This window comes from Pezoporus occidentalis, unplaced genomic scaffold, assembly GCF_034315485.1.
Source record: "Pezoporus occidentalis ecotype Australia unplaced genomic scaffold, CSIRO_AGI_Poc_V1 ctg46, whole genome shotgun sequence".
NCBI classification, from domain to species: domain Eukaryota; kingdom Metazoa; phylum Chordata; class Aves; order Psittaciformes; family Psittacidae; genus Pezoporus; species Pezoporus occidentalis.
Window position 1 is genome coordinate 8,033,985 of NW_026915791.1, and position 22,956 is coordinate 8,056,940.

Here is a 22,956-nt window from a genome sequence, read left to right on the forward strand (position 1 = left end):
AGGAAGAACCCATCCTGTGGAGGAAACCAGAGGCATCCAAAAAGTGTGTTCATTCCTTTTGTCATCCGTCAGACTCTCCTCCCTTCTACTTCTCAAGTGGTGGTAGAAGTCCATAACAATATGGCACATCCTTCGAATTCAAGATAGCACCTCAAGGCCCTGCGATTACAACAGTAACTGTTCAACGATGGGCTGACTGAAGTAGTTGTTAGCTAAGTCAGCAAATGGTTTCAACAGTCCTGTGGCAGAGAAAGTTCAGATCAGCAGAGGTAAGCACAAGGATACTGCTCAAGGCTTGGGAAGCTCTTGAGCCACACAGAGCAAGAAGCAAAGGAGCGTTTAGTCAGATTTCTCAATCCCCTCCCTGTGATGTTCTTCCCAGTACAGAGCACAGCGAGAGATGTGCCAGTGGTCCAGCCTGCTGTGGCCACTTTGATGTTCTTGTATAGAGAGAAGACAAAGCTCAATGTCTGGCTGAAATGCCAGTTCGCATGTGCTCAGGAGCATGTTGAGGGACTGTCTCTGCTTAAGGAGTCTATTGTGATTCTCTTCCTGATGGAGGTCAGCATGGGGCAAGTTGCATGTTTGACAAGCCTGGTAGAGTGAGGAGAAGGCAAGATGACAGGATGTGCACTGCATCCATAAGGATGCTACAGTGTTGAAGAGGAATCTTTAGCAATTAAAGTGAGAATTGGATGCGTGAGGGAAGCTTTGTGCCAGAGAGGTGAACGTGTCATCTATAATGGAACAAAGGCTGAGAGAGTCATCATCAGTGAGACGTGAAGCATAAAAAAAATGGCAAGACAAGTTTATGGCACAACCTGAGCTGCATAAAGATAAAACCCCTGAATTTCTCTGTACATAGTCCTTTCATTTCCCCTGATCTACAGGCACAAATTGTACTCCAAAATAGAAAGACAAAGAAACTCCCAGTAGAACTGAGTATTTTTTCCAGAGTCTTATAAGGAATATTTTGCTTTTGCCATACTAGTTCCACTCTGGCCCAGATATATAATGACCCAGAATTATAATCATCTTCTGGCCACTAGGTACCACTTGTGAAGTACCTGGAAAATGGCTGTATGTGTCACAGGAAACACAGCAAAAGATGGCATTTATTCCCCACTTCCCCAAGGTGGGCAGTTGAGAAACAAGGCAAAAATAGATGAGTCAGAGAAAGTTAATCACTCCACCACCTCAACAGAAAGCTGAGATGGACTTTTAGCCTTTCAGGTCTATTCATGTAGGTTCTTCCGGTGTCAGCCTCATACAGTGTAGTAAGCAGTGTGAGTAATACTGAGCATATGTTGTTTGCTCTCTCATCCTCTCCAGAGGAAGCAGCATATCCACCAGTGTGTCTTGTGCGATTGGCTTTTCTGCTGTCTTTTTAAATGGAAGCTCTGCTTTGCATTGATGCAACAGAAAGCAGCTCCAAAAGGTTCAGACCCTGAGCTTCAAGGGGAAGGTGGTGGAACTGGGACAGTGCTTCATTATTGCATGTGTTTATTGCCCAGCTTCTGAAGAATGAGAAAGTTCTGCCTGGGTTACACACAGGCTTTACTCTGACTGTAGTGTTATCATGCAGTGTCACCCTAACAGGGTTTCTCCAGCCAGCACTTTTTGGCAATCACTGTCTCTGCTATGAGACAGGAAAATTCAACCTCTTTGAGGAAATTAGCAAGCTAGCCCTCAGAAATATTGCTAGGGAGCTGGATGCACTTTCTGTGAGTTAGCTAGCAAGGCCCAGCCCCTTCTGCTGACGTCTTTCCTCTCTATCACACATCAGACTTTTCCCAGTGGAGCTGGAGAACAGGCTTCAATGAAAACTGCCTGTTTGCAGCTATATGGAGATTGCAGGCACCACAATCACTATTTCCTCTACCTGACCTGGAGCAGAAACTCCATCATTAGGATAGAAAGGTAGCCTTGTTGCCTAGCAAAGGTGGGATGATTTATCTCTGTCTCTAGATTGGTCCCTTTTTCACTGCTGCACAAGAGAATTGTTTTCAGACTTTCAAGGAGAATGAAGCCAGGATAGAAATCAAAGTGGATGTGAGAGAGCTGCTATCCCAGGGAGGAGAAGGAGTCACAGGGTTTCTGTGCTTTCTGTTCCTGTGCAGCCCAGGACAATGGTTTTATCTGCCCCAGTGATAGCCCTGGGGGCTACCTTAGGGACTGCAACTAGCATCCTTGCCCTCTGCGGTCTCACCTGCCTCTGCAAATGCAAGCAACCTGGGAAAGGACTCTCAGAAAAGGACCAAGAGGAGGACACGGAAAATACTAAGCCCAGTGTGCTTCAGCCAGTCCAGCAAGTAAGACACAGTCTCTGATTTACCTTTAAATGCAGAGGGTGGGGATGCAACTTTTCTGTTCGGCTTCTCAGCATGTGATTTCTGCTGCCTATTTATCTGCTTACTGTGTTCAGGATGTGGCAGCATGTTAATGGGAGGAGGAGTGAGGGGATAGCCGAGATGGGCTCAGTGACCCATGGAATTACTGGAGCAGGAGACAGCTGCCACATTGCCAAAGAGAGAGCTGCTAACGGGAAAAATAGGGGAGGAGGACTGGAAATGCTGCTTAGATCACAAAGGAAATGATTTTCTAAGGAAAGACTGGACTTTACCATGTGCATGCAGCGTTGTCAAGAGGAGATGACTCCTGCTGGGGTCTCCTATAGCAGCTATTTCTCTAACTCTATCCACAGTATCTTATGGGTCCTGCAGGATAGCTCCCTGTCAACAGCTGGTTTCTTGTGAAAACCATCCCTCCTCCTCCCTCTGCCCCTCTGACTGAGGGGATTAATTATGTGTGAAGTTAAAATGAGGCACTGTAATGATAATAAAATGTGACAATCTGTAGTGCAGTGACTGGACAACCTCATCACACTGTGAATTGCTTTTTCATTTACTCTAACAGCAATGTGGAGTATGGATGACATCCAGCATGCCTGTGTGGTCTTTGTTGCTTGTCAGAATCCAAAACCCCTGATTTACCCCTGACCTCAGTACAACAGAGAGCAAGGGGAATTATATGACCCTGCTAATACATTTATTAATGGGAAGCTCTCCTTCAAAAGGAAATATTTGACTGATTTCCTTCATTAATTATGGTCTTTAGCACGAGCTATCGCGCTGATCAGTCTCTGAAAGTACTACCTGTTGCTCGATGTTTGTATGTGCCTACATCCTTTTCACTTTCATCTAGCCATTCAAGCAAATGTTAGCCACTTCCAAAGACCAGTGACCCGTTGTATAACAGTCTTTGTTTGCCTTCTAATTAACTAAGCTGCCTGTTATTTTCGTATTCTTAAAGAGGGTAGCAGGAGTCCTAATTGAACTCTGTAATGTTTGTAATTACATATTCAGCTCTCTTTGGCTACCGCTCTCAGGCTCTTACTAGAAAAGAGCCCTGGCATCCTCCTGTTTCTGTTGCAGTTTGCTCAGAGAAAAGATGACCAGATCTACTAATTGTACTGCAAGATCTGGTGCAGACACACAGAATCATGTTCCCAGAGCTTTTGGTTGCTTAGGGGAGGGAGGATTGCTCCACTGACCATGGATGAACATCTGTACTGGGCTTAGGACTTCTCAAGGGGTTGCTGCTAATTCAGAGCATTCACCTATGAGCACAGTGAATATGTCCAAGGACCTGTTTCTATTTTCCTAGGATGAATTTCACCTGCTATCGTGTCTGATAGTTTTGTCATGTCCTTTTCTTGTCTTTTCTGACCCATACAGGGGATTTGCCAAGTCTCGTATATACGGATGTACAGTAATGTTGAGATTTTCCTAGTTTACTGTTAAAATGAATGAGAACTGTGTAACTTGGACAGCCATATCACTTAGCATAGCATTTTATCTAGCTGTTGTCTGGAACAATGCTAACCACAGATAACTTTACCATCAGTCTCTTTCTACAAGAGAGCTTTTGTCGTTGTAATCTTCTAGCTCAGAAACCACTCAAATCATTACCTTAACTCCACGACCCTTGGACTGGTCATTTTCCTTTTATACAACCTTTTGGACTGTATCTTGTGAAAACGTTAATCCATCCTGGAGTTTGTCCTGCAGGGTGTCATCCTGCTTGCACGACTGAAATAAGCACTAAGTCACTGTGAAGTCCAACCAAGCTTTCATACCCAGCAGCTATCAGCTTATGGTCCTCGCAACGTTTCTGCACTCATCATGTTTCTCCATAGCTTAATCCAGTACTTGACCAACAGGGGTCGAATTATTCAACCTGGCCTCCATGTATGACTGTTACCTGAGTGATTGTACTCCTTTAGCACTGTAGACTTTCTAATTACAAGTATTATTTCTAATGATGTTACTGGGTTTGATTTTAGCCTTTTTCCTTTTAAAGAAATCAGGACAAATTCTAGCAGCCGAATGAACATTCTGTCACAGAAAGTGCAAAATGTTCTTAGTTTACATGTTCAGTATGTTTAAACATGGGGTTTTTTTTTGTCAGTTAAAATAGTTTTCTTGCCAGGAACATGCATTCCCTTTGTTGTCAGTGATTCAGAATCAGTCTATACCTTGATGGCGTTAATCTCAGATTGAGTTCCGAGCTTGTGAAGTTTTATCATCTGTGTCTACGTTTATAAATTGTTCTGTTGGGACTATTTCCCTTCTGCATTAATATCCTGTATGTCCTAGCCAGTGCTTGACATAATTATTGAAGCCTGTCAGGGCCACTGATTCTGATAAACAGGGTTGACAAAAGAGAGACAAAGCAAGACTGCATTTTATTCACTTGGCATGTCTCCCATGACAGCAATGCTTGTATTTGCTATAGACAGAGGCTCCCCAGGGACATGCCCTGCATATGTGAGGAGGAAAAGCTCAAACGCAAAGATATATCTACAGAAACATTAAAACTGCTGGAAATATGCAAAGTCTCAGCAAAATGTGCAGATGAGGATTCCTAAACACATCCAGCAATTTGGTGCATTGCTTGAGGGACATTGGGCAGGGACCCTGAAGGGTCATTTGCAGCCTTCTTGCTACTTTTGGTTCCTTTGCTTTCATGCATTTTACGCAGAACTATCTGAACTCTTCTGTTCATCTCTTTCTTTTAAGATGCTGCTGCTGATTTGGAGCTTTCATAGGGCATTGCTATGTAACTGGATTAGCAGACAGCACTTGGGAACAGAGCTGGCAGCAAAAATAATAAACAGAGGCAGATGCAATTGGAAGAGGGGGTGGGTTAGTCCCACTGTGCTTGCATATGTCTCTCATCTCTAATTCTGCAGAGCAGACAGACAAGAGGAATACTGAGACCCAGTGGAGCTCTTACTTGCTGTATGGATGTATGCTGATGGATTTCCTGACTAAATGTCTGGCTTTTAGCAAGTGGAAGAAAAGATTGTACTGACAATACCTCACATTTGTACGGTGTTTCTTCATCCCAAAGGATCCCAAAGTGCCAGGCATAATGCTCAGGTGTGATAGTCAGTGATTCGTCAGTGATTGGCAGGACAGCAGCCCTATACAGCAGCTTCAGGAGAGAAAGAACAGCGGATGCTGAGCACCATGGCAGGCACTATGTGTGTGTTAGAAGTAATGCCTTTGCAGAACAAAAGTGCCTGGTTTTTCATGCTGTTGTCTAGTGGTTCCTAACCTATTTTGCTTGGTTGGTCCGCTTTAATTGCAGAAAAATGGAGAACTGTGTTTAAGGTTTGGATGAGTAACTTCAAGTTGCCTAAATATTTTATGACTGATGTGGCTCACATGTCTAAAAGAGGGATCTCACTCACAGACCTGCAGCATGTGATTTACACAACATCTAAACTCAGCTGAATGCTAGGTGGGGACTGCACACAGTGACGTCTTTCTTTCTCAGCCCACTTCTCTGTCAGAGCCCTTCAAATTAAACAAGACAAAACGCTGTGCTACACAGCGGACTTCTTAAACACTCATGCACCTTGAGAACATGGAGTCAGTGACCTAAATAGCTCTTTACCACTGCCAAGTGCATGTAACCATGGTGCTATGAGCTCCATAAGCAGAGTATGACTAAAGAGCTAAAATCCAAGACAGCTCCCTTTCTTCAGCTCTGTTTCTTGAGGGATAGGTATGCTCCCTCAGGACATGTGAACTGGGAGCACACCATCCCAACACAGGCAAGTGCTTGAGGGCATCATTTATATTCATTATTAATAGGAAACAGTGACATTAATGAAAAACTTTAATTACAATTGCAAACATTTTCTGGCTCACCCTCAATCTATATTTAACACAGAATGGGTTGGCAGGCGGCAGGGTTGGAGGCGATCCCACTGCACAATAATCCAGCAAAATGGCAGGTTTACTTCTGCTTTTTGTCTTTTGTGTTTTGGAAACATTAATAAAATCTGGTGCAAGGGTCATTTGCTTTTGTTCTTTCATGTAGATGAATCCAAATATAAATGAATAAGGAATGATTTCAGTAGTCAGCAGACAGGATCCTTTCTTGGGACATAAGGAAAGAGGAACTGCTATATTCCACTAATGTATTTTTCATTGTTTTGGGGGAACAGCCATGCCTTTGTGACTTTGCTTGGGCTGCCTGGGCATGACACTGCCTGTCAGATCCTTCCTCTCATTCCATGTTCACAATTCAGCAGGGAATTGAAACGTTAGGAACAAACTGGAATCCAAATTTCAATCCTGGTGTAATAAAGGGGAAATGTGTGCCCCTGGGTCAGGCAGAGCTCTGGTCCACAGAGCCAAGAAATAGTCCGAGAGGCTGAATTGGAAACAAATACCATACATCTATACAGAAAAATTAACTTCATGGCTGGTTTTGCTTCTAAGAGAAAACACAGACTTATGAGAGAAGGATTTACTGGTACGGGAACAGAGGAATAATCAAACATTAAGAACATACCTTTTTCTTGTTGCAACCAAACATCTACAGAGGGGTAAATCTGGAAAGACATACACCAGGTACAAGGGTATTGGCTTTGGCAAGAATATCCCTGGGCATACAGACAATGGTTCTTACACCCCAAGAAACAATGATGGTAAGAATGACTAGAGGCATCATCTTTTCTTCCTTGTTCTTAGCTTGGTTAGCATTGAGGGAATCAGAAGAATTAGCGTAATCAGCACAAAAGTAATAAACAAGGTTTTAATTTTCAGTTCAACGTTAAGAAAACGGCAGAGCCAGTCCAGCCTCGAGCACTCCTGAAGTTTCCCAACATTTATGGCCCCAAACCCATAGTAACTTCACCTGAAATTGTTAACTACACGCAGTACTCCCTGAAGACAACAGAAGAGCCAGCTACTGGAAAACACGCTGATTTGGATGAGAACAGGATGAAGATCCAAGTCAATGAAGAGCTGTTTGTTCTCCCTCAAAACGGTAGGAGCATTTGGTCTTCATGCTAACAATTGCTTTTCTTAGTGTAGATCTGTAACGCTTCTGAGCATAGTGTGATTGCAGTTAGGGAAGTAAATGGGAAAACAAAGACATGGGTGCTTTTTGCTTTCTTGTAATGAACATAGTGAGTTCTGTCTTCAATGCATGTGTTTAGTAGTTAGTAGTCATGTAGATCATGACAGTCCGTTGACAAAGCTGTAGTTGTGTCTGGTTCTGAATTGGTTTCACTTAAACATCTTTTGTTCACTGGAAGCAGACATTTTGCACAAAAGCACGTTTTGGTGTAGTTTTACTGAGACCATTTGCCAGAATATAGGTGAGGTATCTGGCCAAAACTAGGCAGAGTAGCTCCTCCAGGACAAATGCCAACTGTCCCTACCAAGGATATTGGCAGCAGAGGTTTAAGCTTCTACTTTATTTTCTCTGCTCTTATTTTCCCCACTGGTTTGGTAAGATACCCTTGGCTTTAATGACCACTGAAACCAAAGGCTGACACCTCAGGTTCTTTTGCCAAACAGAATTCTTGTTTCCAGCCAGCCCAAAGGGTAACATGCCAAAGCCTGGAACATAAGATTCCTGGGGTCTTAGAGAAAATGCAGTGTTAATTATGTACTTCTGGCAGCATGTCTGGGTTGCTTCCATACTGATCTTTACATCCACAACTGTCTTTTAACAGAATAATTGACTCTTATGGTTACTGAATTAATACAATCTTCCTGATGATTTGCCAGGGACACGGTGCCATCTGCCATGGCTTTATAAAAGAGTTTAGGTTTTTGGAATTGTTTGAGGTCATATTTCTGTCCTTCTGGGAGGATGATTCCTACATTATCCCCTCCACCCTGACACTTGTGAATATGGAAAAGTACGAACCATTGGAAGCAGCTGCATTGGAGGAAGAGGCTGTCTGAGCCACATCCTTGGGTGTCAGGGAGAAGATTATAGGGTGGAGAGGCTGAAGGAGGATGGCTGCATGTGGGCTAAAGCTTTATGTAAGTGTGTTGGTGTAAGAGCCTCCCTGCACTGCTAATGACATAAGCAAGTTTGCTTCCTGCTGCGCCTGATTTCGTAGCTCAAGTGTTGCTGAAATAAAGCACAAATTGTTGCGTTCTTATTTTGGTGTCACATTGAACTGATCTGGACTGTGGCTGGCTGAGATTTTTAGGAGGAAATGTGCTAGTCCCACTATTATTTTCTGTGTGAATCAGAACTGACCTTGCAGATAACAGCTTTTGATGACAAAAAAGCTGTGGCTTCCCTTTTAGTCTTGCAGTTTGATTCGTTTCAATATAAAATATGTACTCGACTTCAAAATCATATATGGAGCAATGGCCTCAGCTTCCCAAGCTCATTAACTTCCACCTGGTCAAGAGTTATGGGAATAGATGCCTTCTACATGGCAAAGACTATATTGTTAAAATGAAAAATAAAAAGATTTAGAGAGATCTGAACTAAAGCACAGCAGCTCAAAAGCAGGTTCATGTTCTCATTCAGGGGAACACAATATTCAATTCCCCAATGCAAGTTAAAACCAATATAAACCAATATAACAAGTAATGAGTGTAGTTTTGGCACCTTGGCTTAGGCACAAGGTAAAAGAGCAAGTGTGTGAACCATCTTAGAGCACAAAGTGGTGGAGAGCAGAAGCCTTGTCCAAGTGCTATAGAAAGAGCTGAAAGGGTGAGAAAACGGTGCAAAAAGCAGATATGATGGAGGAAGAAGGAACAGAAATGACATTCCTGCACACAAGGAGCAGGAATAGCAAGACGCTTAGAAAAGCCAAGTCAAGACAGGGTGGATTTGTGCTCCTTGGAAGGTAAAGACCTGCTTGCTAAAGGCGTTATTTCAGTTGCAGGTGTAGTAAAGGATGTGTGTGTCACGGAGCACTTGAACCCCGAGAGGGCAGCCAGCTGTAACCAGGCCCCTGAGCTGCGCTACTCCCTGCTGTATGATCAAGAAAGAGCTGAGCTGCGTGTGGCCCTTCTGGAAGGTAAGGGGCAGAGGTCTTCCACCGGTCGGTCATTCTCCATCTGGAGAGTACAAGACACCTTGTACCATTGATTTTATAGAGAGTTCCCCTCCTACCTTAAAACCAATAAATGTCCCCAGGACCACTGGCTATTTCACTGGTTCTGTTCTTGCAGAATAGGAATACCTGGGGATGGCAGTGATTGAAGTGAGCATGGAAACATGGAATAGTTTGGGTTGGAGGAGACCTTCAAAGATCATCTGGTCCAACCCTGTCGCAATGAGCAGGGACATCTTCAACTAGATCAGGTTGCCCAGAACCACATCCAGCCTGGTCTGGAATGTCCCCAGGGATGGAGAACAATAGTTTGCAGAGCTCAAAAGCAGAAGTCAGGCACCAAGATGGGCCTCTCCTTCCTCAGGGTACAAAGCAACCTCTTCTTTCTATTTTTTCTTTTGGGGCAATGGGAACAGGGTTGCTGTCTCCTTCCTCTCTATAACTTGCATTCTTCAATTGACCCACTCCTTACTGCCTCTTCCTCCAGTCAAGGTCTGAGCTGGAGACACCAAACTTATCTTGTAGTCCACTGAGGAAGGTCCCTCTGCTGCGCCTGGCCAGGCAGCCAGGCTCTGTGTCACTCTCTGAAGTGGGAACTGACAACTGTAACGGCTTCTCCGCTCAGGGCTGGAGCATCATCAGTTCCTCTGGGAAAGCAAAATAAGCTGAGTGAATAATTCATGCACTGTGCAGATCTCTGTGGAAACCTCATCAAATCACACCCTCTGAGCCGAGAATCGGAAGGGTGCTAAACGGCAGCCACTGCTGTGAGTTGCCTGCCAGCAGCAAGCCCTCAGCTCCCTTCCAGGGAGGACACCATGACTATTGGCTGCCACCATGGATCTCCTGCATGTGTGGTGCAAGAGAACCTGCACCTTCTCTTCCTCCTCATCACTTAGAGCCCCTTTGTCACCCAGCAGGATCCAGCTCTGCTCCCCAAGAAACCAGTAGACCCCACAGACTATGGGACATGGGAGCTCATGAGGAGCTGTCTGTTCTCACTCCAGGCTTTTCAACATAAAAGGGATATAAAACTAGGGATAAACGTCTCTTGACAAAGATCTCTGGGGCTGTGGGATGGTTTCTGAAGGACTCATTTACCAGAGGTTGTACAAGCAAACTGTAATAACCCTTAGATATATCCCCCACTGGCCTGCAGGGGTGGATGTGTGCCAAGAGCGAGGTGTCTCCTGTCTCTGATGTCTGTGACTGACCATAATGCTTTTTGAAGCCTACATAAGAGGCTTTCTTTGTGTAAAAGTAAATGGGAGCTGCCAGTCCCTGTGCCATGCTGAGGCTCAGCTCATTGCTGCTCTGCATCTTTCAACAGAGCATGTTTCCTTGAACTTAGCTGTTACTCTCCCAAGCACTAACAGCATCCTTTTGCAGCAGCAGAAGGACAAGGACATTGTGCAGCGTGAGCAAAACACCACAGCATGGGCTCACAGCTTAGTCTGCCCCGTACAAGCAGGAACAGGGGTCAATGTCTGTGAAGCTGCTCTATTTTATGGCTCTCATAAATGAGCAGTTTAGTCACAGATATTTTAGGGCTGCCTTTTGTGAGAGGTCCTTAAAATCAATCATTCTCTTCCAGCTATGCATGGCAGAATGAGTGGGGACCAAGATGCTGGCTGCCATTGCTACGTACTGGGTACGCTGGTGAGCAAATCTGGCACTGCTGAAGCCCAAACAGAGCTGAAGAAGAAGGTGCTTCACACCCTCTGGGAGGAGGTCCTGCGATTCCCATTAACAGAGGAGGAGATGCCGGAGGGGACATTGACTCTCACCCTGAGAAACTGCGACAAGTTCTCCAGACACAGCATTGTGGGGGAACTCAAACTGAGCCTTGCTAACGTGGAGGAGTCCTTTGGGACAGCCCAATGGGAAAGGCTAAAGATCCCAGAGAAGGTAAGGACCCGGGGACTCTAATGATTTTGGTTTGGGCAAGAGAAGGCCTCTTCCATGTCAGTGGGTGGCTGTATTTGCCTGGAGCAAGGTTTAGAGGGGTGATGTGTGACTGCAGATATCACTCTGCACTGCTCTGTGCTGGTCTCTAGCTAAAACCATTCCAGAAAACAACCAAAGGCCCATCAACCAGCCCTTCCATCTACAGCTTCTGGCAGTTAAGATGTGTCAGAACTCCCTCGCCTCCTCCTTCAATTACACGACCCTTGACATTGGTATCTCTAATTTAAAGCCTGCGTCTAGAAGTTATATGGGCTTCTGTGATTTAGTGATGCTGGACCATAGTAGCAAGAGCTGGAACACCAGAATGAGTGCTTACAGAGCAGGATGGAGGGACTCTGCAGAGCTGGATGTGGGTGAGGCATATAGGGACACCTCAGGGAGCCTTAAGCTAGGAATGAAGTACATTGTTGGGACCGAAATGCTGGCCTGAAGACAACTTATCCTTCTGGGATCAATCCAGTGCTGTATGTTCTGGTAGATGTCAAAACATCACTCATTGCATTGTGTTGGTCTAAAACATTAAACCCTCCTTTTCCTTCCTTATCCAGCTGCACAGGCAGGGAAAATGGAGAGAAGATTACACCAGTACTTGAAGTAGATACAGGGGATGCTTCACATGCACTAACTTCTTGCACATCTCCTCAGGAGCCTTTTCCTTGCCATGATCTAGATTCTTCTTTTAGCAGCAGCAATACACTTAACAACATGCTGCTATTGTTGCTACTAGTACATTGCTACAAGTGGGTACCTATTGTACTCTGGTATATGGGGTGAGCAATGCAAAACAACAGCATCGCTGTCGCTACTCATGCTGAAATAAATGATTGCCTATCACCATCGGGGGTGAGGGCTCTCCACTGGGATGGCCACAGGCACCGAGTACAGAGTTAGAATGTCTGATTTCCTATAATGCTCATTTACCTGATCACCACTTGAATGCTAACAGTGCTGGCCTTTAAAAACCCTCTGGCAGAGAGAGAGGCAGCAGAAACAAATGTGAGGTTTAATAAGCTTCAAGAACCAGGCTAAATAGCTGCATATTAATAATGAGCAGCCTAACAGCTGTAAATTGAACTCAGTTCCCAATCCACTGCTGCAAAAAGAGGTGTCCGAAAGAAATTATTCCAATGATTTAAATTCCTAAACTGAGATAGATGGAGCCTCCCCCTCATCTACTGCAATCTCTGCTTTGTAAGCAATACCCAAGGAACAGCCTGTGCACAGCAATGGTCAGTTGTCACTCAAGGGCACCCGATGGAGTCCTGACACGCTGGGAATTCTGCCTTGGTCCAGCTCCACAACTCTGCAAAGGAACAGGGCAGCATTCATTTCTTCTCCAGGCTGACAGCACAAGGTTAACACTCACAGCATTGCTGAGCAGTGCCCCAGTTTGAGCTGAGGATGTGCAGTGAAAGCTGAATTTGCGTCATCTGGGACCTGAGAGAGCCAACCATTGCACAGAGAGCTTATATACAGATCCTGAATCAGTCATTGAGAACCAGAGCGGGAGGGAGTGAGGAGGAGCTGATAAAAAAGAGGAGCTATTTTTGACAACATCCATCCAGGAACAAAGTTTCTGGGCTTTAAACAAAGTCTGACATTTCCTTGAGATGCCATGAGAGGCAGAAATCTCATCCCTGCCTTCCCAGTGATTCTCCCACACACAAGGGAAGGAGCTCAGAGCTAAGCAGGTAGTGCAATTCGCATTCAGGAATTCAGTGAGTTTTGTGAGCAATGCAAACACAGATCCTGCGGGCTGATATCCTTATCTTGTCTTCCTTCCCTCCCACTGCCTTGCTAATGACAGTGATGATAGTGGCTCCTCGAATAGCACCTTCCCCTTTGTGATGCACACGTAATTCATTGATAACTCCCTGATGCTTTCAGTCCTGTTGTACAGAAGGGAAGACTGAAAGCCTCTGGTGGTTGTGTGAATTGTAGCACAAAAGGCAGGTTATGGATTTAACAGGAAAAAGGGAAATACAGAAAACAGATCCCAGAAGGAGTGGGAAGGAAAACTACCTTTGTCTTGGTCTCTTCATACAAAACTCCAGCAGACACCAACCCACTGTAGGTTTTGCGTTCATGTGGATACAGACTGGTCAAAAACTTGATGAGAATAGTAGGAGCTTGCGAGCCATAAGCACCAGATGTGGTATGTGTGTACAATGTGTGTGTCTGTGTGTACGTGCATGAGTGTGTGTGCACGTTTACAGAGCCCTGCCGACCCCTATCTCCAATCTCCACGTTATCTATGCGCGCCTGGAGCTACAGGAACCAAATTCTAGCCAAGAGCTATAGTGTGAGACCCGGTAGAGGGAGTAAATAAACAAAAGCAGCTTATGACCTGGCTTGACTATGGTTGCGTACTGAGGTGGTATTTGTATTTGTCCATTCATGTACAAACACCCATTCTTTCATAGTGAGTATGCATCTATTTGAATCTGCCTCTGTTTGGTTCTGTGTTGTGGGGGTTTTTAGCATCTACTTAGATGTAGGGCAGGATTTATGCGAGTGAAATGCACACGAGCCCTTTGTTTCTACCTGAGCTCTTGAGAAGGAGATTTACTGGGGTTGAATTGGGATTGGATTTCAGGCTTCCTTGCTAATGGCCTCCCCCCTGATTTGTGCATGACAAATCAGTCATTCAAACCAGACAGCGATGACAACCGTGTTTGCTGCAGAGTCAGTCAGCTCCTGGGGAGCACACAGGGGCCTGCCCCTGCCTGTTGTGAGTAACCGGGTGAGAACTCAACCTGAAATATTTATGGCTCACTTAGAAGCATAGCGCAGAGCACAGAAATGGCCTGGAGAAGGGCTGCCTGTCCTGAAGCGTGTAGATCATGCTAAGGAGTCCAAAGGGAGTCTATTGAATTGACATTGGCTTTCTGGGGCTCTTCTGGGTCATTAACCTCACACTAAAGCAGATTTCTGTCACAAGCTCCTACTCACTGAGAGAATTACTGCTCCCCTTTTGCTCCTTGCCACAGGCTGGCAGCTCTGCAAGTACCAGCATGGGCTTTCCTGGCTTCCCTTGCTTCCCAGCCAGCTCCCGAGGAGGAAATGGCACTGTTCTCCCAGGGAAGAGTGATGGGTGATGTGGTCCCTCTGCTTCCCCCCTCCGGGGGTGCTTGCCCAAGGCAAGGGGGAAGGATAGGTCAGGAGGCTAAGAGGCCAATCACTAATGGGAAGAAAGGAATAAAAGAGAAGAAAAGGAAAGAAAAACAAAAGTGTGCCCTGCTGAATGAGGACCGATGGTTCCAAGCCTTTGTCCTGGAGGAAATCCCGCAGGGCAGCAGGGAGAGATGCCCACAAGCTGGAGGGAAGACTGCTGGAAAGGAAGAGGAGATAAAGCACTGTGGAGCTCATGAACGATTTCAGGATGGGTGGGCTTTTTACTATATCAAGTGAGGGTGTCAGAGAAGATTCAGCTCCAGCTCCAGCTCCAGGGTCTGGCTGTGGCACAGCCCTAGGTATCTCCTACTCTTTCCTAGGGAGACCTACACTCCTGCTAGGCATTGTGGACCACGGTCCATGTGAGGTCAAGGCCTTCTGAGAAAATGAATCATAGAATCATAGAATGGTTTGTGTTGGAAGGGACCTTAAAATTCATCCAGTTCCAAATCCCTGCCATGGGCAGGGACACCTTCCACTAGAGCAGGTTGCTCCAAGCCCCATCCAACCTGGCCTTGAACACTGCCAGGGATGGGGCAGCCACAGCTCCTCTGGACAGCAAGCTTCTCATGTCTCACCACCCCCATAGTAAAGATATTTTCCTAGTATCTAATATAAATCCACAGTAGCAGCTGAAATGAAGAGTGAATGATGAAAAGCAGTAATGGAAGTAGGGGATGTAAATAAAGAGCAGCTAGATAATCTCAAAAAATGAGTATCTGACTACTTGCATGTAGTTCAGCCCCAAATCCTCTTCTTCTGATTAAATATTCCACTAAAAGTAGATGTAAGGAAGCTGCTTCTTTCCAATGACAAAAGAAAGCATAACTCACAAAAGAAAACAGTAACTTAAGTGTGGAGGACAGACATCTTTGTCAAGTTTATTCTCATCCAATGTAACTGGAAAGATATCCCCTGTACAAAGACACGGGGACAACTTGGTCGGTTCATCACCTCATACTATTTAGCTCTCCTAAATAGTACTCTAGTATTTCACGTTATGGCCATGACTGTATATAAAAGAAACCCTTCCTGCATTTCTGTTTCCAGGAGCCATCTACGGGCCATGGGGAGGTCCTGCTCTCCATCAGCTACCTGCCAGCAGCGAACCGCCTGCTGGTGGTGATCATCAAGGCTAAAAACCTCCATTCCAAGCAGCTGAAAGATCTACTTGGCAATGGTGAGTAGAACAGCAAGAAAACAGAGACTGTTGTTTCTGCTGTTATGTAAATCTAGAAGGAAAGTGGGAAGTGTGGTTGTTTGGCAGAAAAAAAGTAAATGTTTGTCTTAGAAAGCCAAAGAGATTTGAATAATTGCTAAAAAGTGAAAACCAAAACCAAGATCAATGTTTCTCATGTTCTCTCTCTCAGTCACCAGTTAGTTAGAATTCTCTTGCATTCATTTTGTCTCATGCTCATTAACATGGTGCCTCTTTCCACTCCCTATACAGATGTTTCTGTCAAGGTGACACTGAGGCATCAGTCCTTGAAGCTGAAGAAGAAGCAGACCAAACGCGCAAAGCACAAGATCAACCCTGTGTGGAACGAGATGATCATGTTCGAGGTGCCTCAAGAGCTCCTGCGTGCCTCCAGTGTGGAGCTGGAAATGCTGAGCCAGGTCGGTGCTGGGCAGAGCCACGTGCTTGGCAAGTGCAGCCTGGGCTTACATGCCACGGGCACGGAGAGGAGCCATTGGGAAGAAATGCTGAGGAACCCCAGGAGACAGATCGCCATGTGGCACCAGCTCCACATGTAGGCTCCTGGTGATTCCTGCCTCTGAGCCTGGGCGAATAAGCTGCATTTCACCTTCCCTCCACAAAGCTTACCAGCACAGCATCCTTCTTATACCCCCTTGTCTGATTTTCCTGCCTCATCCTAGCCAGGGAGACTGCCTGGAAAATGTATTTAAAGGACAACGTCTCATCTGATCAAGTGGTTCTCTCAAACAAGGGGGTTGGCTGCCTGGATGATTTGAATTAATTCCCACTGTCATCTGTGTGAGGTCCTTGTTTCTGTAGAGGAGTAAAGGTATCATGGAAATGTGAGATCATCCTTGGCATCTGGCTCTGTCACTCAAGTCCTTGATGAGCGCTGGCTCCATAATCACAAACACGTGGCGGATGTTTTACCAGTCATTGTTTTCCGTAATACTTTATAAGACTGTGAGAAATGCCGATCACAGAAGTGACTTTCACTGCAGACATGAAGTATCAATATGAAAGAGAGTGAAGAAGATGTGCAATAAATGGGTATCTAGAACTAAGAGAGAAAACAGAGGAAGAAGAGAGTGAGACAGTCAACACTATCATCCTATGTAGCCTTTGAAGCAAACACTGCCAAACAAGAAGTCAAATACCTTCATGTACTTTTGTTTCCTGGAGTGTTTGATATTTAGGATTCATGAAAACCACTGAAAATGTGAATGTTTCAGGATCCTTCAGCACAATACCTACATCTTCTATCTTTCCACACTGTCACGCAGGAAGACCCTAAACACAGACAAGAAGTCACCTCCAAAAACCTGGACCAAATCTTTCTGCTTACTGCCATGTTTTCTGCTTGGTTTTTTTTCTGAGCTAGGAAGTTTCAAATACTTTTATTCCAGGCAACATTTAAGACGAGGGAAGAGAAATGAGATCATTTCATACCTTAGCAGTGGATTGACGGTTTTGGTTTGACAGTTAACTATTGCACCCAAATCCTCATACCAGCCTTACTCAAAACCAAACCTTAAGAACTGCCATGTATTTCATCACTTCCAGACAGAAGGAATTCACTGACCAGACAGACTCCCCAAGGCTTGTTTTTTTGTGTGTGCACATTCAAGACTTGATGTAGCTTAAATGTTACTGTTTACTGTCCTTTCGTGTCTCGATGGGCTGAAAGTCTGGCGTTGGCAGTGATGATGTTATGACCCCATAAGCACACTGCTTGTCCTACCGCTTCATTTAAAGGAGTAGACAACAGCTTTAAAGGACTTCAACTGGGACAAGGCACTCAACAGTCTGAAAACAGAGCCATGTAGTTTGTAGCGCTGAAAAACTCCGAGAACTTCATATTTGCAGGGTCAACTTGATCCTCTGTTAAATTCAGAATATAAGCTAAGCTTTATCTAGTATCCATCCCATTTTGATGGCTTAGTCAAACAAGTCTAGCAGATGCTGCTATCCTGTTGGCAAACACCAAAACCAGTGTCTGAAAATGGACTGAAGTGACAGCAGTTACAAACAGGGCAAGGAAGCTCAGCTGGAAGCCAGTCACTAAGCGGTGACTGGAGCTGGTAGTGGGGATGGCACTGCTTAGCATCTTCTTAAATGACCTGGACAACAGGGCTGAGTATGCCCTCAACAAGTTTGCAGATGGTGCAACGCTGAGAGTAGTGGTTCATACACCAGGCAGTTGTGCTGCCATTCAGAGGCATGTGGAGAGGCTGGAGAAATGGTCTGACAGGACCTTCCTGAAGTTCAACAAGAAGAGCTAAGTCCTGCACCTGCAGAAGAACAACCCCATGCACCAGTGCAGGGCTGGAGCTGACCATCTGGAAAGCAGCTTCCTAGGAAAGGACCTGAGCATTCTGTTGAACGTGACCCAGCAATGCGCTCTTGCAGCAAAGAAGGTCAATAGTGTCTTGGTCTGCAACAGGAAAAGCATTGTGAGCAGGTCAAAGGGGTGATCCTCCCTACTCAGCTCTGGTGAGGGCACATCTGGAGTGCTGCATCTACTTCAGAGCTCCCCGGTGCAAGAAAGATATGGACTTACTGGAGAGAGTGCAGCAAATGGCCATGAAGATGATGAAGGGACTGGAGCACCTTCTGCATGAGGAGAGTTTGAGAGAGCTGGGTCTGTTCAGCCTGGTCAAAAGAAACATCGGGGGGAGCTTAGCAATATGTATAAATACCTGATCTAGGAGAAGACTCTTCAGTGCTGTCCAGTAACAGGACAAGAGGCAAGGGCACAAATTGCAATAAAGGAAATTCCATTTGAACACTTGATAAAAACAAAGAAAAATTATTCTGAGGATGGCCAAACACTGGAACAAGTTGTCAAGAGAGGATGTTGTGAGTTTCCATCCTTGGAAACAAAACTTGATGGGATACAACACTGAACCACCAGATCTAGTTTACCCCTCTGGGTTTGGACAAGATGATCTCCAGAGGTGTTTTCCATCCTCGGCGATGCTGTGGCTCTGTGAAGAGACTGACAAGGTTGATGCACACTGAAAAGTCTGTTACCCTCTATAGGTAAAACTGCTCTTCCCTTTAAAGCTGGTGTAGCCAGGAGTTAAAGGATCATTTTAGAGAGTGATAGAAACAGCTCTGATCAACCAACCAAACAGAAAAGCTAAGTACGCCAATGGAGCTTAGAGCTAAAGTTTCAATCTCTGATATTGCTCCACTGGCTAGAGGGGATTTAAACAAGAAATAATTGACTTCTTGTTTTGCTCTGTGGGGCTTTGTTTATTAACTGAAAGCTGTAGGATGCTGCGAACAAAGTAGACACAGGGTTTCAGGCTGACAGTGAATTCTTAATAGCTGCTCTGTTCATAGGTGCCTGCAGATACAGATTTGGAATCGTTATTTCCTTGAAGTGCAAAAGTCATTGTAATGTTGGCCTACTCCACAAAGAGGCTCCTGGCAGCACTGTGATTCTCCCTTCTATTTAGGATAACGATAAGGATAATCCCCCGGTACGAACCTATTTGGCTGGCACCGGAAAGCCTAAAGGGCGAAATATTTGCCTTGCTGCCAAGAGATTTCTTTAGTTCTGTCTCCTGCTTATTTTAATGAACCCTTTATAACATCTTGGTGACTGATGGTAAACAGCATTATCTGCCCCTAGAGATTTTGGCACACCCTGTAATTAGACAGCAATCCTATGGCATTCTAAAGGCACAGCCCCTCACATAATCTCATAATGTCCCTTTTACGTGTCTACACACTGCTTAACTACAAATCTGTTTTAGGAGCAAAGTGGTGCCATCACTGTTAACAAACGGTGGTGTTGCCTCACTTTGCTGCAACGGGATTTAAATAGGAAAAAAGGAAGAGGGAAAGCGCATGCATCTTTCCCAGCTGGATCATCTCTGTTGTCTGGCATTTTATCCTGGAAGGAATGTTTCTCCCATTCAGCTCAACCTGAACAAAACCTGACGGGTGCTTGTTTAATGAGGCAGCATTTGATGTGCTGGGGCTGGAAGCGGGAGCAGGGAAGGGCGCTGGTTTTCCTGGGCAGGAGGAATGCTGCGTACGTGTGGTACTGGAGGGGCAGGGACCCTCAGCTCAGGCCCTTTTGAACTCTGTTAATAGGAGCCGTTTGTCACCGCATTCCATTGCCTGCCATGGCCCTGCCCTCATCCCTGTTTAGCAATGCTGTATGCCCCTAAGCCTCAGCACCCCAAGGGCTGGAGATGCTAAACTGGTCCAAGCAGACAAACTGCAGGGAGCTGTTGTGGCGGATGACAACGTCATGAATACAAATGCAACGTGTTTGGAAATGCATCCTGCCATCATATCCAGCAGCTTCAGCAACACAAGCTGGTGAAGCATCACCCAAGTGCAGGAGGGACAGGGAACCGAGCCAGGCAACCCTTTGGTTATCAGCTCCTAAATCCAAGAACGTCACGAATGTCTTCAATCAAAGGGTGCTGCTTATAAACTGCATCATAAGAGAAGCAGCAAAAAAAAACCCCACAGGCAATTAATGTTCTTTAGCTGTGTGCGTGACCAAAAATAGGCATTAGAGTCCGCAGTGGCTATTTGGGGGTTGCACTGATTATTCTTCTTCATGTTGTTTGTCTCATTATTCTTCTTCATGTTAATGGGTTATAGCAAAAACCCATTAACATGAAGAAGCTGTAAGCCAAGAGACTGCAGGGAGGAAGGAAATGAAAACAGAGGGTGGGGGGAAATCTACCTGGTCAGAATGAACAGTCCTTTCACCAAGGGACAGAGAGAAACAAATTTAAAGACAGGGATTCACAGTCCCTTGTCCAGAGACAAAACCCAAACAACACAACTACTGTAAAACAGAATGAGAAATGCAGCTCCCATATTGCATCCAGCATGCCCTGGGAGAGGTGGTCTCATGCTGAGGCCTCTGGACAGGACTGAGAGGCCAGAGGAGATAACTTGAGGCTAGTTACTTGGTTAAAATATAGATTACAACCATATGTTGCTTTGCCTTGACTTGCCCTCAGAGCTAGATCTTCCTAGAGAAGTGATTTAGTCTGATTTTAGGCAATTTGTGCTGCAGTAGAAGAGATTTAAAAGCACAATCATTGATAGTTATTAAAACATCTCTGGGATGCTTTAGACATCTCTGGGATGATTTAGACTCACTACTACCCTCACCCCTTCCCCAGTTGTAAGGGGGAGCAGTTGCAGCTGGTCTCCTGTAAGGGTAACACTATTTCAATGCAGTTTTCCCCTCACTTCGCATCCCAAATATCCTCACATAGTGATAGGAACCATGTTTGCTTTGCAAAGAGGGAATACATCAAAATCAATGGAAAATTCCCTTCAACTGGGCTGGAAAAAGATTCAGGCTTAACTGTTCTCCCAGGCACCACTGTGCTTTCAACACCTTGAGCAAAAGTACTTTGCATTTTGCTAGCATCTGCTGTCAGTATTGCCCAAAGTGGTGCCCAAAGACACCCAGATTGGTTTTCTTCCAGAATGCAGGAGGTTGCAATTTGGGTTCTAGAAATACAGCCCGAGGTTTTCCCAAATTTTCCTCATGTCTAAAATGCGTTGGGCATGGTGATGTTTAGGAAGAGTTGGGAGCTAATGTGGCTTGGACCATGCTCCCCGCACTCTTTTGAAGGTCAGTTTGAAGTTGGATTGAATTGAAGGGCAGAGCTTTGGCAGCATTTTTTATGTGTTTCTGGTTTTCACTAAGTCTCAAGTGTATTTGATTCTTTTGTTGAAAGAGAAGCATGATGAGTAAATAGCAGTACTTGACACCTTATATTGTTTGTTCTATCGGTAATAATCAAACTGCACAAGAACAGTAGCAAAGTGAAATAGTGTTTTGTAGCCTTCCAGCATGAGAAGGCTTTTCTGCTTACTTGGTCCTTTGGTGTCCCAGTGTTTATTGTACAGAGCCACATATTGTTTGTCAAGACTCTATATTGTTCACACAGTCCAAAGCACAAACCAGAGCATGAGGCTCAGCCTTTGCGTTCAGTGTTAGAGCACAACATGTAAATCACTGCAAGTAAATGATTCCAAACTGTTCCAACAGTGTGTATGTGTTGTTTCCCCCCTTGCTTGCAGCTCACATCAGGGGTACAAAGGACAGGGATGAGCCAACAGAAAGTCCTCAGAATGGTGTCACCAAGGATGGGTGTATGACGGGAAGGGGAGCAGTCAGCTATGGAGTCCTACCATGGCCAAGCACAGGAAATCTATTGGCTTTTTCAGCAAGGTGGCAATTAAACAGTGTTGGAAAGGCTTTCCTGCCACTGTAAGGAGGTTAGGGAATAGAATCTGGGAATCAGGTTCCTCCCAGATACTGGCTCCATCTCTGAAACAAAACTAAGAAGTGAATTTGGATTCAGTCTTTTTGCCACTCAATACTTCCAAGTAACTGCTGCAGTAAGGAGGAACACCTACTTAGCTGACCTAATACCATCACTGCAACGAGCTGATTCCTAACAAGACATAGAGATCAAAAACGGTACATAAAAGAGAAAGCAGATTTTGGGGGCAGGAGTGGGAAGCACTTACCTCACTGACAGTTTGGGGGCACCCTCTTACCCATCACAGTCTGCATTAAAGCACAAGGAGGAACAACAAAGCGAACCTGCCAGAGCCCTCTCAAATGGATGTCACCAGCCTGTCTGCTGCACAGTGAGGCTGATGCTACTGAAGCATTACCCATAGAGGTGGGGGCAAAGGAGCTGTGTTTTTGCTGCGCAGGGAGTGCATTTGCCAGGGACAATCCTTCCCACAGGGGGGATTAGCACGGGGTTACTCAGTAATTCCCAGCTCACAGCACTGAGAAGCAGCAATAGCTGCTGCAGAACCATTCTTCTCTTAACGCTGCTGCTCGTTGTCACTTTGGAGTTATCAGAAGCTTTTCCTCCTCCCACGGTATTTAAACGTTAAAATGGGACTGGCCCCTAATCCTCTGTGTGCCAGGAGAGTGGCACTTAATCCACCACTGTGCAGTCATTGACAGTGATGGCCATAGAGGTTTGCAGCCTGTTCCTCTGCTTCCCTGAATTTAGTGCCTGCTGAATGTGGAATCATAGAATCACAGGTTGGGTTGGGCTGGAAGGGACCTTAAACCTCATCCACTTCCAACCCCTGCCACGGGCAGGGACACCTTCCACTAGAGCAGGTTGCTCCAAGCCTCTGTGTCCAACCTGGCCTTGAACACTGCCAGGGATGGGGCAGCCACAGCTTCTCTGGGCATCCTGTG

At 45.3% G+C, this 22,956-nt stretch overlaps 1 protein-coding gene across 2 annotated transcripts; it reads left to right on the forward strand.

Annotated features, from left to right (window-relative positions):
* Positions 1-1,753: 1,753 nt before the first annotated feature.
* Positions 1,754-21,771, forward strand: SYT13 (synaptotagmin 13). 2 transcript variants are annotated; one of them, XM_062635909.1, is made up of 6 exons: positions 1,754-2,312; positions 7,125-7,347; positions 9,215-9,355; positions 10,986-11,299; positions 15,584-15,713; positions 15,984-21,771. In XM_062635909.1, exons 1-6 carry the CDS (start codon positions 2,130-2,132, stop codon positions 16,286-16,288), a joined length of 1,296 nt encoding a protein of 431 aa, XP_062491893.1. In that variant the 5' UTR covers positions 1,754-2,129; the 3' UTR covers positions 16,289-21,771. The 2 variants fall into 2 exon arrangements, with proteins under 2 accessions (XP_062491893.1, XP_062491894.1); XM_062635910.1 differs by having other exon boundaries at positions 1,757-2,312; positions 9,221-9,355.
* Positions 21,772-22,956: the final 1,185 nt, after the last annotated feature.

Excerpts from the sequence above, each read along its gene's own strand:
- SYT13 (XM_062635909.1), top strand. The coding sequence starts at position 2,130 with ATGGTTTTATCTGCCCCAGTGATAGCCCTGGGGGCTACCTTAGGGACT. Across the intron at positions 7,348-9,214 it reads GTTTGTTCTCCCTCAAAACG|TTGCAGGTGTAGTAAAGGAT; the intron begins GTAGGAGCATTT and ends GCGTTATTTCAG. Across the intron at positions 15,714-15,983 it reads GAAAGATCTACTTGGCAATG|ATGTTTCTGTCAAGGTGACA; the intron begins GTGAGTAGAACA and ends CTCCCTATACAG.